Raw genomic sequence first — 15,873 nt, 5'->3', positions numbered from 1 at the left:
TGTAAAGACACAAAACTGTTATTATTCACTACCATTCACAAACATCCACCACCGTACGTAAAAACCATCCACGCCCACTATTTTTTCCACCACCAGTAATTTTACCACTCTCACCACTCACAAATACCCCCCACTGTTTCCGCCACCCACTGCTTGTTTCACTACCACCATTAAAAATTAATAGTATAATTTTTAACCGGGGCCACTGTAGTACAGTGACAAAGTTATTGGGTGATGATACCAGTTACCTAAGTTCGAAACTCGCCAGCACCAAATTCTTTACCGATCAATATATATATATATATATATATATATAGTTTTTAATAAACTTATTTATTAATAAAAATATGTATTTATTAGATTCATTAAATAAATATTTATCATGAAAAATTAATTAATCATTCATCATGAGCAATCATTATGACACTAATTAATAAAGTATTTATAAGTTAGTTGAAAAAACAACGGTCGTAGATTTATCCCTCCTAGACAAATCTCGGCCGCTCTTTATCTAGCCAACTTAGCCAAGCTTTGTTTTCTATTCTAAAAATGTAATCAATTTTATTTTAATACTAAAAACCGTGATTTATTCGATCGGGTACTATAGATAGCTAGGATCCCATTTGGGTGATCCAGCGGTCATGATCGTATTGTCTTAGATGATTTAGTATCTTCCTCAAAATATGTGTGTTTTGTCCTTACCAGTTGTGCTAAAAACAACCAACAACATCTATCACAATAAAATGTTGCCCATTTTGTAAAGACACAAAACTATTATTTCCCACTACTATTCACTAACATGCACCACTGTACGTAAAAACCAGCCACGCCTACCATTTTTTTCCAGCACCAGTAATGTTACCACCTCCACCACTTACGAATACCCGTCACTGTTTCCACCACCCACAACTTCTTTCACTACCACCATTAAGAATTATTAACATAATTTTTAACCGAGGTCACGGTAGTACAGTGGTAAAGTTATCGGGTGATGATACCAGTTACCTGAGTTCGAAACTCGCCAGCACCAAATTCTTTACCGATTAATATATATAGTTTTAATACACTTATTTATTAATAAAAATATGTATTTATTAGATTCATTAAATGAACATTCATCATGAAAAATTAATTAATCATTCATCATGAGCAATTAATAGGACACTAATTAATAAAGTATTTATAATGGTTAGTTGAAAAAACCACGGCCGTGGATTTATCCCTTCTAGACAAATCTCGGCCGCTCTTTATCTAGCCTAACTTAGCCAAGCTTTGTTTTGTATTCTAGAGATTTGTCATGTAGTAAATGACCCACAACCAAAAGGTGGAAACAATACCTCCACATTGGATGACTTTAACCCTAGTTAAAAAATGTGTAAGTGAAACAGGATTTAGTGAGTACTTATATGGGGTTAGTCAATTGGAATTTTTAGAGATGCCGAGAGAATTTTTTTAGTAAGAGATTTGGGGAGACTCTTTATAAGTCTATTGATTTTGGGGGACTTTCTGAGTGATTTTTAGGAAATCTCAGTGAGTCATTGAGATAAAAATATATATGAATTTTACATTATATACATCAAATAATAAGAAAAGATAAATTCAAAAATCATTTTATAAAGTCTCTCCAAATATCATCTATTTTGGAGAGAGGGGTTAGTCAATTGAGCTTTATAGAGAATTTTGGAGACATTCCAAATCTCTTGTTAGTCGATAGGGAGTCTTTGTAAATCTTTGAGAGTTTTTGTTATTGGACAGTGACTTTCTGAAAGTCTTTAGAATTCTCTGTTATTGGATATTGACTTTCTGAAAGTCTTTAGAATTCTCTGTTATTGGATTTGGACTTCCAAATCAATGATTTAAGGTTATAGGAAATTTTTAGAGACTTTTAAGTGAAAATATACCATAAAAGGCTTAAACAAAGTCTCTCCAAAATAGATGATATTTGGAGAGACTTTATAAAATGATTTTTGAATTTATCTTTTCTTCTTATTTGATGTATATAAGGTAAAATTCCTATATATAGATTTCCTAAAAATCACTCAGAAAGTCCCCCAAAATCAATAGACTTACAGAGAGTCTCCCCAAATCTCTCACTAAAAAAATTCTCTCGGTATCTCTAAAAATTCGAATTGACTAACCCCGTGTTTGTTTAAGTCTTTTATGGTATATTTTCACTTAAAAATCTCCTATAACCTTAAATCATCGTTTTGGAGTCCAAATCCAATAACAGAGAATTCTAAAGACTTTCAAAAAGTCACTATCCAATAACAGAGAATTCTAAAGACTTTCAGAAAGTCACTGTCCAACAACAAAAACTCTCAAAGATTTATAAAGACTCCCTATCGACTAACAAGAGATTTAGAGTGTCTCCAAAATTCCCTATAAAACTCAATTGACCAACCCCCTGTTAGTACTGAAATGTCATGTCCGTGTAGTGTCGTTCCTCGATTCAGAGTTCCAGATAAAATGTATTCAGATATTGCCTAGTGACAATACAGGTACAAAACCCTCTTATGTAATATGGACATTAAAGCTTAAATCAAGTTATGGGTTACAATATTCAATTAGGTCTTCAAGACTTGCAAACATAAAAATTCTACAGTGATCTACCAAATAAAATTTGAACCATGGAGAGAATAAACAACAGGTAAAACCCTGAAAGAGGAGACATTATTATCATCACTTCTAGTGATCAGTTGACAGCACGGAGTTATGCCCATCTTGTCTCCAGAATCCAGCTCTTGGTTAGTCAGGTTTCACCCAAGAAATTTATGCACAAAGTTATTCATTTTACTTCAAGATGCTGAAGCTAAATCCTGTAAAAATGTGACAACATCGTCTGCTGAGCTAAGTAGGTATCGTGCATTGGATCTTTTCCGACCAACGGCACAAGAGAAATAATTCTCGCCCTTGAGGTCAAGAACTGATGAACCCTCATTCCAGGTGATAGTCTCTGGTGCTGCGCGCAATGCACTGGAGCTGTTTTGATGAGTGTTTCTTTTCTCAAGGCTCACAGAGGAGGACTTATGTGTTCTGCTATTCTGAGAAGTTTTCGACCCATTTTTATGAGGCATTATCTTTGGAGTAGTCCGTTTCTGATCTACTAGAGATGTCTTCACTGGATCGACAACCTTGCTCCTTGAAGTAGCTGCGGATTCAGATGGAAGTTCTGGCTCGAAAAATGTGTATATGTCTTCATCCTGGGAAAGTAATGTATCCTTAGAAAATGGCTTTTGATAGGAAGAGACTGTTTCGAATAGTCGAATAGTAATGTATATTTCCAACTATTTGTTTATTCAACATCATGTATTGGCATATTGCTACAAGGAAATATAATTTATGAAGCAGTGATTTTCTAATCACTCATTACAATAACCAAAAAAAAAAATCCAAAACAGGTGAGCTTTATATTTTACCTGCTAATAGGTAGAGACAGTACAAATATGAATATTTGCTGTCGTAATATTGAACTTAAAGAGCAAACATACCTTTCCTAGAAAATGCCCAACACACAGGACATAATCAATTGGCGTGACCATGCATTTGTTATGAACAATCTCTCCTAAGATACGGTCAACAGCTGCCCCCTGGTAACAAGGCATGATCAAAAGTACCAAATATGGAAAAAACGCATTCTTTCACACTAAAAAAAATTGTTAAAATACTGGAGCTTTACAAACCTTTGTGACACCAACAGATCGGACCTCAACTGAACGGCTGCCTTGGACAACATCAACAGCAGCATTAGAAATTGGGCCAGTCCATAGATGTTGTAACATATCCCTTGCTTGGAGCCTCCCAAATTCAACATCTTTATTTTGAAATGAGATGCGAAGGAAAGGATTGACATTTCATTAGGAAAGGAATTAGATAAAGAAAGTCAACAAAGCTAATGGGATTTGAACATTCGAATTTGAGGAAAGAAAACCAATACCTGCGTATTTGTAATTCCAAACGAGTGAAGTCTCACGAAGTTCAAAATGAGATCGTGGTGTTCTTTCTGTGAAATACTCGAAAACATGCTGGAAATTCGTTAAAAAGACGTAAACTCAGCAGTCTGGGACGGCCCATAAATGGATATATTCAAACTGCAATGGATATATTGATAATATACGAATCATAAGAAAAATCTATGTATATGTGAGCACCTTGACACTGTCAACCCAATCCATATTGAGATGTTCTGGCATTGTTGTCATCCAATCCCCATTTGTAGGTCGCAAAAACATCCCATTTTCTGCTGCTAACCACATATCGTAATCTCCGAAATTCTGTGGATTTACTCATTTATTTGGAGACTGAATTCTGTATATAGACAATGAAAAGGAAAGCTAAAGTACACGAACTTTACTTCATCTAGAACACTTCTGTCACTTCCACTGACGACAACAATTGTTGTTCTTGGATCACTGCAAAGATTTCTCAGTGGTTCTTTCAAATCTGGGTGCAATTTAAGCTCCATTTCTTTTATTTGATCACCTCCTCTTCTCCCAGGAGTGTCCACCGGTTCAGTCAACGTCGAATTGAAACCCTATATAACAATGAAACCCAAGCTAAAGATTTTGGTTTCTGATGGACACAGAAGTTTCAAGGAACAACATGCAGTTACGGAGTCTATATTGAAAGCACAGACGTGTGTGATAGGCCATCACTGATGGCAGGAATGACTTCTGGAAGATATCGTATTTAGAATTCTTGAGTTGTCAACTATCATTGTTTTTTCCCTAAACTTACTCTATTAAAACAACAATATCATGTTTCAATGTTTCATGAAAAAAGATGCATTTTAAATGAGATATTGAAGTTTCCTTATTTATACTTACAGACCTATGCCAAACAAAAAAGAGATAAAGATGTGAAGGAGTTCACAGAAGATGAAAGTCATACTAGACGAACAAGTTGTGGAAGATACCATGCGCTAAAGACTAGAACAGTTTGACAAACAAGTTGTGGAAGATTCATTCATTTAGGTACAGTAACCGACCAATCTAAGATGCAGTTACCATGATGTACTTATCTGTGCTGTGCTTGGGAATTTTGTTTCTAGGTGATACTATCACAAACTGGATTTTCATTACAGAACATTAAAAGGAGAATACCAGTATGAGCAATCGATTCCTAGATTGCAGGTAGCGTTCGACTGCAGCTTTGATTGGAAGAATTGGTGGAACTTGTCTCATCCTTAGTTGAGCTTCCACAATGGTATCATTCAGTTCACTATGTACAGCACAGACGTGACATGGAACAAAAGAAAAACTCAAATTAACATTATACAGTTGAAAGCGAGGGTAAAGAACTAAATGAAGTAATTACACATATATTAACTACGCGAGATTAGCCAAGACATGGAAGTATGGATAACTCCCAGTCCCATTGACTAATGTTTATGAACATCAGAGTTTCCACATTGCAACTGAACTCAGTGATTTGATCAAAAATCTCTCTTTCACGAAGATCTTAATCGATGCTAATGGAATTTTGACAACCAACACTAAGACATCCAATGTCCAAAAGTATAGTAATTACGTTTCATCATGCCGAAGAACCCGTTAATGTAGGGTCCCAGTTTGATGCAAGGGAAAACTATAATTCACCCAGAATATTACATCTTCAAATGATAATATATTTCAGCAGAATATATGGGTAGTCTTTAGGGGTCCCCTTGCCCTTAATGCAAATGCCTGTTAGTTGATCTGTTCTAATTTGTTTCTACTACTGCATTGTGATTAATAACTGGGAATGGTTAATCACTTGAATCAACGTCTTCAAAAAAAGTTCACACAGTTCAATGAAAAGTTAAGAGATGCAAGTTATTTAGGCACCCTACTGCTGAATTAACTTCATGCAGGTTTAAGGTTAAATAATTGATATGCAGGCAACATATTTCTCTAAACATGAGTTGTAGTGACAACAGTTATGGAGAAGTAATTTTGGGTACCTGACGAAGGTTTCTGCCCAATCTTGAGCAGTGTGAGTGGTCACATGCATGAAGTTATGCCGGTGCCTTTTTTCTCTTTCATCAGCAGGCATATTCAAAGCATAACCAATGGAGGATGCAACTTCTGTGATGTTCCATGGGTTAACGAGTATAGCACCTGCACCAAGTGATTGTGCTGCTCCGGCAAACTAGAAATGGATCAAACAAAAAATGAGAGCTGGGGATTTTATGATTACCACAAACAATTAAAAAGCTGTGTAATATTACACTTTTTAAAACAAATTTTAGCATGAAAAACACATCCCTCTACCCAAGCCTTTCCCTAATTTCAGCTACCTATATTTTTTCACCAATTGCCTTGGTTGATTCTGAAGTTCCCAACATATTTCAAACATTTCATTTGGTTGATTCTGAAGTTCCCAACATATTTCAAACATTTCATTTTCCGACTAATAGACTCGCCTGCCAGTCTTAACAGTTACTTTCCCATGTAATAGATGCTTCCAGCAGTCTTAACCTAGTGAGTGCATATTGGGAGCAATCATACACTAATCTGGATTGATAAATTACCTCACTGAGGATGAGAACTCCTTTCTTTGAATCTTGGCACGCAACAAACTCGTAACTGACTAGGTTCATTCCATCCCTCAAAGACGTCACAAGAGCCACATCTGATCATGAAAAAATGATTAAGAACTGAGACATAAATTGTAAACTAGGGAGGGATCGTTATAAACAATAAGTGCATTCCCAATTAATTTGTGGAATTTTGGAAACCAACTGAAACAAAGGTTCTAATTCCCAAGCAATCAATCCTATAAATAAGAACCAAGAAAGTGTGAAACTCTACAAAGAAAAATGCCACTGATGGTCATGATCATGCAGATGCTGTTACTAGCCATCTTTGGTACTGCATAGTTCAAGGGAAGGGTGGCCAGGTAATTTCCACCCGACCTACATGTACAGATCACCAAGAAAGCTAGCAGCTGTGCTACGGAGTGAAAGCTAGAGACTGCAGCTAGCACACCTTTTCCAGTGGATGGTGTCAGTAACATTGTACAATCATCAGAAAAGACTGCAGTTAGCAACCACACCCACAATTTTATATCTAAAACTCCCAATGGAGAGATGTTTTTGTTCCACGTCCACCCTTATTGCAATAACAACAGACAATCTGCTCAAGATTTTGTCGAAATGAAAGGCTTAAGACTCGGTTAATCCGAGCATTTTTGAAGAGTGAACAGGAAGTCGATAAAATTTGAAGCATAACGATTCAGGATGCCTCCAAAAAAAATTTCATGTTTACTTGGTTTAGTTGCCATATAACTTAGGTTCGCAGTAGGTTCGGTAACATATTAGGTTTCGCAACATATGAACTAATGGCCTAACATTCACTAATTTTATTTTCATCTTTTACAAGATATATAACCTAAAAGTCAAAAACTTAGATACAAATATGCGGAAAATTGGACCCTGAAGACAAGTAACTATATCATTGGATCACAATAATGAAAATCAATAAAATTAAAAAATACCAATATACCAGTGACTGCATATAGGGCACACAACGCATGAAAATCCAGGGATCGATCCTGCGAATAAAGCAACAAAACGTTGTTTACAAACATTTTCCTATCCAAAGTGTCGACAAGCTAAACAAATCAAAAATAGAAACACAACAAAGTAAAAAAAAGAACAGCATATCTTATTTACGAACGCGTTCGTAGGGCATGATGAAACAAAAAAGCACATATTCGCAAGATATGTTCAAAGAAGTCAGCATATTTCAAAGATTTAAAATTTGGGCATACCGTGGCAATTTTCCACATGGTATGAGCTATATTTTACATAACTACCAAAATTACTTACTTTATGACAACACCTGTGCGGTGCTAGTGACTACACCTGTAGCCTGTAAAACAACATGAACCTATTAGCTATTGAGTTCCAGGCTCCTAATTACTTATCAACTCGACAACAAGTTGTTCCCACTATGTGTATTCCTCTCAGCCTGAAATTCTTCACAGTACTTGATACTTTCCCTATTTGTATCCTTGCATTGGATATACTTCAACAAAGAAGCTGCTTTTGGGCATCCTAAAAGTGGCATGAACTAAGAATTGAAAATCGGTGGAGAACAGAAATGCCATGTATCTATACTATAAAAACATGTGTATGATGAGCTCAAGAAACTGATGTAATTACGGATTCTCCTGTTCAAAATAAAGTACGAAAATTAAACAAGAAAATAGTTAATTTTGCAAAGATGAAAAGAGACCAGGTGGTGTATTGGAACAGCAGTCAAAGTTCCAAATCGTCCATTAATGCGTCCAACAATTTCATGAACCTGGCTAGTAAGCTTCTGATCTGTGAGTCAAATGCGGAAAACTATTATATATTAGAATTTCATACGGGAAAGAAATTAGGACCTAATACATAAGAAAGACATGTGAATTATAAGAAGTATTAAGTGTGATTACACTCAGGAACATCTGTTCTTGTGGGCACTGCAATTTGCAGCAATACTACTTTATCATGCCAACTTGGATTTTCCTCGAGGAACTTCTCAAACGCCAATATCTTTTGGGGGATTCCTTTGATCATATCAAGGCGATCTACACCTAACATTACCTGTCAAGAGAAAATTGCAATGAGGCCATAACGAACAAATAATTACGAACGAAAGACAGCATAAATTACAGATCACCTGTGTACTGTTAAAAACTTTATTGGTTTGTATATAGGTGACTTGGTGTACGAAACTAACTTTATGAACCTCATTTCAGCTTTTATACTGGTCTTTCCACTCACACCTTTCTTCCTGCACCTGTGCCGGACCAACTACATGCATCCAAGTGTCTCAAATGAAAACAACCACAATTTCATGGTGGCTTCTCCACTTCAGCCCACGGTTTCTATTATTACTATGGCCTTGTGAGAATTTAATTAGGAACTGATCATCACTTTTCTACTACTACTGCCTAATTATCTTCTTTCCTTCACCAATCTGGCAAACAATTACGCTCAATGGCGTAGCCAAAATAGATATCTAAGTTTTAGTCCCGCATACACATACTTAAATAGTTGATCTAAGAAAATTTATCGGTTAAAAAGGAAACTACTATAACGTGATGTGGATTCAAGCAACTACTATAACGTTGATGTATTTTTTACCTCTGTCCTGACACTGCATAAGCCATCACTGTTGTTGATATTTTGGAAGGGCTTTGTTTTGTAACAGGGACAGTTACAAGTAAAAAATTTGACTGTGAATATTATAGAATGTAGTTTTACTAAAATAATTCAGAAGAAGATCGTGCTTAGATCCCTAACTAAGCTATCTATCAGAATGACAATAAGGCTCTCACATATTAGTGAACACACAAGTTCAGTTTGTTCATATGAAGCACTTTATCGGATATCCATCTGTCATCCCTTTGCATGCCATGATTATATCAGCAGACCAGTTGCCTGATGTTCATAAAAAAGGTGCCCCTCTTGCTAGCTCCCTTGTGTGAAAGTTTGTGCAAAATACAATTCATGTACCCTAGTTGAGGCGGAGATAATGCAAGTTTTTATGTACTTACAGTCACCTTACGGTCACTTGTTCATAGTTATATGATTGCATATTAAGCATATTCATTAAGAAATGGAAGACATTCTTTAATAATGTTAAGAAGGCATACCTTTCTACCAGCAAATCTTTCTTTCAGTTCTCTAATATGATCTTGGACTTTTGGAAGTTCAAGTGCTCGAATGAACCGATCAGAATCTATACCAATTGGAAACTGAAGTACCCATCCCAATGAAGAACAAAGAGAAAAAAGAAGCATCATGAGAATGACATCTGATATCCACATTAAATTGATGCTCACAAATAAGACAACTCTAAAATTAGAGTATTTGTTATGTAATTCGGAATTAAACTAATTTGTCAGGAGTTTCTGTTCCAGATTAAGCAGTCATAGTATTCAAATCATGTTAAGCTTATAACTATATCTTAAACTAGTATTATCTGAACTTGTAATTATGTGATAAAAGAAGAGAGGGGAGCTCTCCTTCATACAAGGAACTCTAACTCACTCAGCATATTTGGTGATTCTGCTTTCTCATCCTGGTAAAGCTTGGAAAACTGTTCCTATGTATAAGTAAGTAGTCAGCTTTCTACCGAAGGGGTCAATTCAAGATTTATGAGCCACATTAAACATTGTTTATTCATTAACTGTTAGCCTACATTTCCTAATCCTTCTCCAAAATTATATTGTCTGTCATTCACAGTTTGTATCCCCTATATAAACTCAAAGCATAAAATCTGTGAAAATCTATCCAGCTCTTTTTCAGAATTGCAACAATTTTACACGAAGATACTCAAATAATAAAACAAGGACCAGAGGAATCAAATAAATAGCTTAGACATACCGCAGCCACCCTGGTCAGCTTTCCTTGATCTTCAACACCTTCAGGTGTGCCCTCTAGCCCAAGAATACGAGTGCAAGCACTGACAAAGTGCCTCGCGTAATCGTATGTGTGGAAACTGGAAAGCAGAATCTCTAATTAATTGAATAATGAATAAGATTCAGTGCTTCACAGACCCCAAGTTTAGTCTGGAGATATAAATACTAAGAAAAAACATAGACCAATTTAAGTCCATATAAAGCACAAAAATGGATTCTGGCAGCCTGGTATAGACCTAGTCATAATTGAATTAAAATTGAATCTGGATAGACCTTATTACAACAGAATCGGTGTATCAAATGATATCGCAGTTTAAACCTATTAATATGTGTCAGTGTTATAAACAGCTTAACCATAATTCAAAAAAAAAAAAAAAGTATATGACCGGTTTTAGTTGTTGAGATGTTCTAACAGTACGCCAGTTTTCTTTACATTTATATCCCTTTATTTTTTTATTTCGTCATACTCTACTAGTTCAGATAAGTTCATAAAATTTTACTTCCACAGGCAATAATTAGAGCCAAAATGATCCCTGTTTGAGTTGATGAAGAACAAGGTGAAACAATGTCAAACGCATCCATAACAATGAAGGATCGAAAGTAGAGGCACACTAAACTATTAACCAAGATGATCACAGTCGACAAATTAGTAACAAACTTTCCACACAGTTATGGTATATACATAGGATTACTCATACAATCGAAGGCACTGGTAGAATACCAAGTACATCATAGAAAATGGTTAACATAATGGCACATCAGGATGTATTTCAGTATGAGTCATGCAGTGTATTTAATAACAAAAATTCTCCTTTTTAACCAAGTTCAGTTAAGGCTTGTTAACGAACATGAATATGCTTACCCGACTAAGTCTGCAGCAAGGACAGATCTCAATAGCTCTGATCGCGAGGGTAACGTCCTATGGATTTCTGATGATGGAAAGGGTGTGTGAAGAAACCATCCAACTTTCATTGTGCTGTTATACTCCTTCAAACATTTAGGAAGGAACATAAGATGGTAATCATGGCACCAGACCACATCCCCCTCTTCATAATGCTGATTTACAACATCAGCAAACATCTGATTTGCTTTCTTGTATGCATCGAATTGTGACTGGAAACTACGAGTTGTTGCAAGACGATCTTCTTGTGGAAGTCCGAGGTAGTGGAAAAGAGGCCACAGGATGTTGTTGCAATATCCATTATAGTACTGATGTACTATTTCTTCGTCAAGGAACACCGGAATGCATCTCTACAGAAGAAGAAACAATCTCCGATGAGGTACTCAGACTATTCAAGCAATGACAAATCGAACATTTAGCCTTTACAAGACAAACAGAATTAGCCGTATACTACAAATTAGGCCGGGATCAAACCTTTTCAGCCAGAGCTTTAGTAAGGGCCCTCTGCCCAATTTCATCTGGAACATTTACCCCTGCCCATCCGATCCACTTTGCTTCGAATTCCTTCACACCTGCAAGAAGGTATTGTGTAGCACTCATGAGCTACAATTCAATGTGCATAAATAAGAATTTGTACAGTTTACTAATTCTGAACCAAAAAGTGCTCTAAAAAATTACTCGAAATCACATACCTAGAAGAGCACTGACAAGACCACCAGCGCTTATCTCTAACGACCAAGAATCCTCCCCTCTCCGAACAGCAGATACCGGCAACCTATTTGCAACGACTAAAAGCCTTTGTTTAGTAGGTCTACCATCTTTTCTTTCATATCCTTCATTAAGTGCTCTTGTTGCTGAAGCTGGTTCCAAGAACTCTTCTTCATAAGGTGTATCCCAACTATTACCATCTCTCAAACCCAAATCATTATCCAAGAACTCAGAATCCCTATTATTACCTTCATTACTATCATCATGAGGTTGAAATGTCCTATTGAATTTTCTTAACTCTCTTTCTCTCAATAATCTTTCCAATCTTGTTGGAGGTATTGATGGATACCCATTGTACTTATTCCCCGGCATACTTTCAAAAACAAAAAAAAATTACCTGCAAATTTTTATCATCAATCAAAATTCAAGATTAAAAAAACGAATAGTGCAGTAAAGTCTAGGGCACAGAGATAATGTGATTGGACAATTGGATCAAGAAATTGAATTTTGATACGAAACGTACATGCAAATGGACTCACCTAATTCCGTCAGGAAGAAGTAATACGAAGTTCGTAATTCCAAAATTGAGTCACAGGTTTGCGAACCCTGTAGTGTAACAAACAAATATTGCAAAGCTGTCAAGAAGCGATATTATCGGGAGATACGGTCAGTATTTATAGAGAAAAGATCTCCTGATTCCACGGGAGTTGATATTATTGTTGATATCATCATCATAATCAACATAATCATAATGATAATCATCATCATTGATCAAGAACATCCATTGAGGAAACTGAATTGAATGAATGACAGTGAGAGAGAAACAGAGAGATGATTTTTTTAAGAAGAAAGAGGAAGTTGGAGGAGTGATCGTGGAAGGCTTAAACCACATGAAAACATTTTTGTTGCTTGTGTCTGTCCATGCATGACAAAATCAAAACTGGATGATGAAAACATCGAAGAAGAAAGAAAATGGATTTTAGAAGGCCCTACAAATAATCATTTTTTTCTTTCTTTAACTATGTAACAGGTACTATGATATTAAATTGTGGTACATGTTTTTTTAGGCTTCTTTTAAGTAGATAAACTAGTGCTAATAGTGGGGTCCATTTTAAATAAGCCTCTCTGACACAGCCACAACTGGTGCGCAACTGGTGGTTGAGATTTCTGACTGCACTTTCGCACCACCGCTACACCATCACCTCGTGAAAGCAAAAGAAGGACACCGACGTCATCCGTTTGTTTGTATTAGCCTACTAGGGCAAAATGTTTATTTGGAATTGCGGACCCATTTGTTTTGGTTAGTTACGCAATTGTGGATATTTGGCGTCCTTGGCAGACATATTGTCCCCGGCGACACATGCGGCACAAGAGGAAAGCAGTCCTAATTCGTGCTTTTCAGACGGTGAAAAGCAATTTGGGACCGTTTTGACATTCTTCAAAGGATGGTCTTTCACCAAAGTAGGATATTCTAGTATGTGCCGTGGCATCTGCAGCTCTGAATCTAAAAACATATCTCATTTAAAAAGATTTGCTACAGTCTATTGATAAAAGAATTTAGCTGCCTTAGAAAGAAAGAAAACTGGTTTTCTTGGCAATAGGGGTATAGTGGGTTTTGTGTAAGAAGGGTTTGTATCCAACTAGTTAGATTTGTCATTAGCGCTGAACAAAAAAAATGCTATAATTCTGAAAAAATAACTAGTTAGATATGAATCTTAACGTAGAGACATGGATGTGACCACGTAGTTTACACCCTCACCCCCCATCCACAAAAGAATCGTTTATAAGATGGTAAATGCTCCTAGTATTAGATAGTCAATTGCTAAAGAAGAATTTTGGAACATTAGGTGGTAGAATTATTTATGATTAACACTTCCGGTTCATGTTTTTCTGTTTGGCAGAGACAAACACCTCCATCTCCAATACTCATGTACTAGTTGACAGTGAAATAGATTCACTACATCCTTATGGGCCAACCTTTCAAGGTCGTTTTCCATATTTCAGTGTTTTTTGCGATGTCTTTATTAATTTTTGCAAAATAGCATAACTGCTGGACTTCGTAGGGGCCATAAACATAAAAGGAAAGTCTAATAATTGAGTAAGATTCGTTTGGCAGCAAGAGGCATCAAGTGGAAATATGGATTATTGCTCCTACTATCGCATGCAGTTTGGCAGTCGTACGGTCTTGGAGAGAGTACGACTGCCTGACACCGTGGTCCGTGATGGGAATGCGAAAATTATCCAATGCTGCCTGTGCCTGGTGCTATCCTAGCTAGCTAGTGGATGAAGGTTTCATTTCTTTGGATACTCATGCTCCAAAAGAGATAGCTCATTTTAAGTGGAGAAACGAATATCATGTCTCTCTATTCATTGAAAGATAATCAGAAGGAAAACAAAACAAAAGATAAAATACAGATAGCAGATAAATTAAGGTCTCTCGTTTGATATAGAGCCAAACGATAAACCAATAAAATCTTCTGCAACCTAGTGTAATTAATAATGAAAAGAATAGAATTGTTTGTTGGGGTGCTTTGAACATATTTTTTTGAAGGTAATACGATGGAGACATGTTCGCCTTGCAAAGCTCCACATGTCCACGAAAAATGAGCACGTTCTAAAACGTATAACTCCACCATCTACTACTTCGAAAATCAACCGTTTAAATTAAGATTGGTAGATTATGAGGTTTGATATTTCATAATGTGCTCATTTTTTGTGGGTATGTAGAGTTTTATAAGACGAATATAACCCAAATTCTTAGCTTCGAGTACATTATCGTTTGGTTTTTAATTAAAAAGAAAAACGTCTGAAATGTGAGATAGTGTGAAAATAGAAGTATCAGGGGATCTCCCTCTTTTATTTTACGTCATAAATATCATTTTTTGGAAGAAAATATAATGAATGTAGAGAAGAAAAAAAATGTTCATGATGTGTTGCATGTGTACATACCTGTTAATCTGTTATGTCTTGATTCTTCAGTATTTCTCTGCCAAAGAAAATACTTCCATCATTAGCTCACTAATGTCTTCTTCTCTTGCAGAAATGGAGGCCTATTAATAAGACTTGCACATCTAGAGAGTGAGAGTGGTGAAGTGTTGACAAGGAAGGAATTGAAAAGGAACATTAAAGAGAGGGACGCTGGCATTTTATTTTCCCACAGGTGTTGCTGTTAGTCTTTAGCTTTCCTGACCAATCATTTGGAAAGAATATGTTCCTTTACATCTTTTTGAAAAGAATTACAATTAAAAGAAAAAACAATAAAAAGAGATAGAATTGGACAAGTTCCTATGGTTTTGATCCGTTGAAAAATAGAACAACTTTTCAAGAATAAATGCCATCAATAATTCCTAATCAATGAGGGCCATGCTTATAGAATAGGAAATGCATCAATTTCATGGGTTTCTTATGTCCGCAAAGGCATCACGAATTTTAAGTTCATATTAAACGATGGGATTATTTTTATGAGGTTATCAAATTTCACGAGGTTACAAAATCAGTATAAAATAATATTCATCTTACTTCAAATAGTATAGGCTGGGTTTACTCATTCGGGTATGTAAAAAAAAATATATGATGATTTTCATAAATAGAAAGTCGAATGTTGTACTATTATGTCCATATTATGACCACATCTCACTTTTATAAATACGAGGACATTTCTATTTCCTGTTCTTTTTCTCTTTAAAATATAAGGGGGGTATTTTTTTTTCACAAGGATAAACTAGGAAAATACATGAAAAATAGTTCAAGTGATTGGTTTTCTTATTTCTTGTTCACAACCAAACATGCCTTTTTTTGAAATGAATGGGGTACAATTCTTATCACTCCGTCTACTAAATTGGTACAAAAGGTTTACAACATCATTTATCTCA

General features: G+C 35.8%; 1 protein-coding gene across 3 annotated transcripts; it reads right to left on the bottom strand.

The window, feature by feature from the left end:
* Positions 1-2,486: 2,486 nt before the first annotated feature.
* LOC113300503 (alpha,alpha-trehalose-phosphate synthase [UDP-forming] 1-like) lies at positions 2,487-15,103 on the bottom strand. 3 transcript variants are annotated; one of them, XM_026549707.1, is made up of 19 exons: positions 14,951-15,103; positions 12,541-12,607; positions 11,986-12,398; positions 11,768-11,865; positions 11,255-11,643; positions 10,358-10,472; positions 9,625-9,726; positions 8,419-8,569; positions 8,217-8,305; positions 7,482-7,530; positions 6,509-6,609; positions 5,939-6,126; positions 5,100-5,217; positions 4,352-4,531; positions 4,149-4,271; positions 3,935-4,022; positions 3,681-3,811; positions 3,489-3,587; positions 2,487-3,200 (listed from the first exon to the last, which is right to left on the bottom strand). In XM_026549707.1, the coding sequence occupies exons 3-19, from the start codon at positions 12,371-12,373 to the stop codon at positions 2,796-2,798; spliced, it is 2,814 nt and encodes a 937-aa protein (XP_026405492.1). In that variant the 5' UTR covers positions 12,374-12,398; positions 12,541-12,607; positions 14,951-15,103; the 3' UTR covers positions 2,487-2,795. The 3 variants fall into 3 exon arrangements, 2 of the variants coding, with proteins under 2 accessions (XP_026405492.1, XP_026405500.1); XM_026549715.1 differs by having other exon boundaries at positions 2,796-3,200; positions 12,525-12,607; positions 14,951-15,102; XR_003335819.1 differs by having other exon boundaries at positions 2,840-3,200; positions 3,935-4,000.
* Between the last annotated feature and the right edge of the window lie 770 nt (positions 15,104-15,873).

This window comes from Papaver somniferum, chromosome 1 (assembly GCF_003573695.1).
Source record: "Papaver somniferum cultivar HN1 chromosome 1, ASM357369v1, whole genome shotgun sequence".
Lineage (NCBI taxonomy): Eukaryota > Viridiplantae > Streptophyta > Magnoliopsida > Ranunculales > Papaveraceae > Papaver > Papaver somniferum.
Note: the sequence above shows the minus strand (reverse complement) of the source record. Positions and strands in the feature narration are given on the sequence as shown.

Bases quoted from the DNA above. Each gene is read 5' to 3' on its own strand.
- LOC113300503 (XM_026549707.1), bottom strand. From the start codon at position 12,373: ATGCCGGGGAATAAGTACAATGGGTATCCATCAATACCTCCAACAAGA. The intron at 8,570-9,624 runs GTATGCCTTCTT...TTCTCTTGACAG, and splicing joins AAAGATTTGCTGGTAGAAAG to GTAATGTTAGGTGTAGATCG. The intron at 3,588-3,680 runs GTTTGTAAAGCT...CCTTGTTACCAG, and splicing joins GATCTGTTGGTGTCACAAAG to GGGGCAGCTGTTGACCGTAT.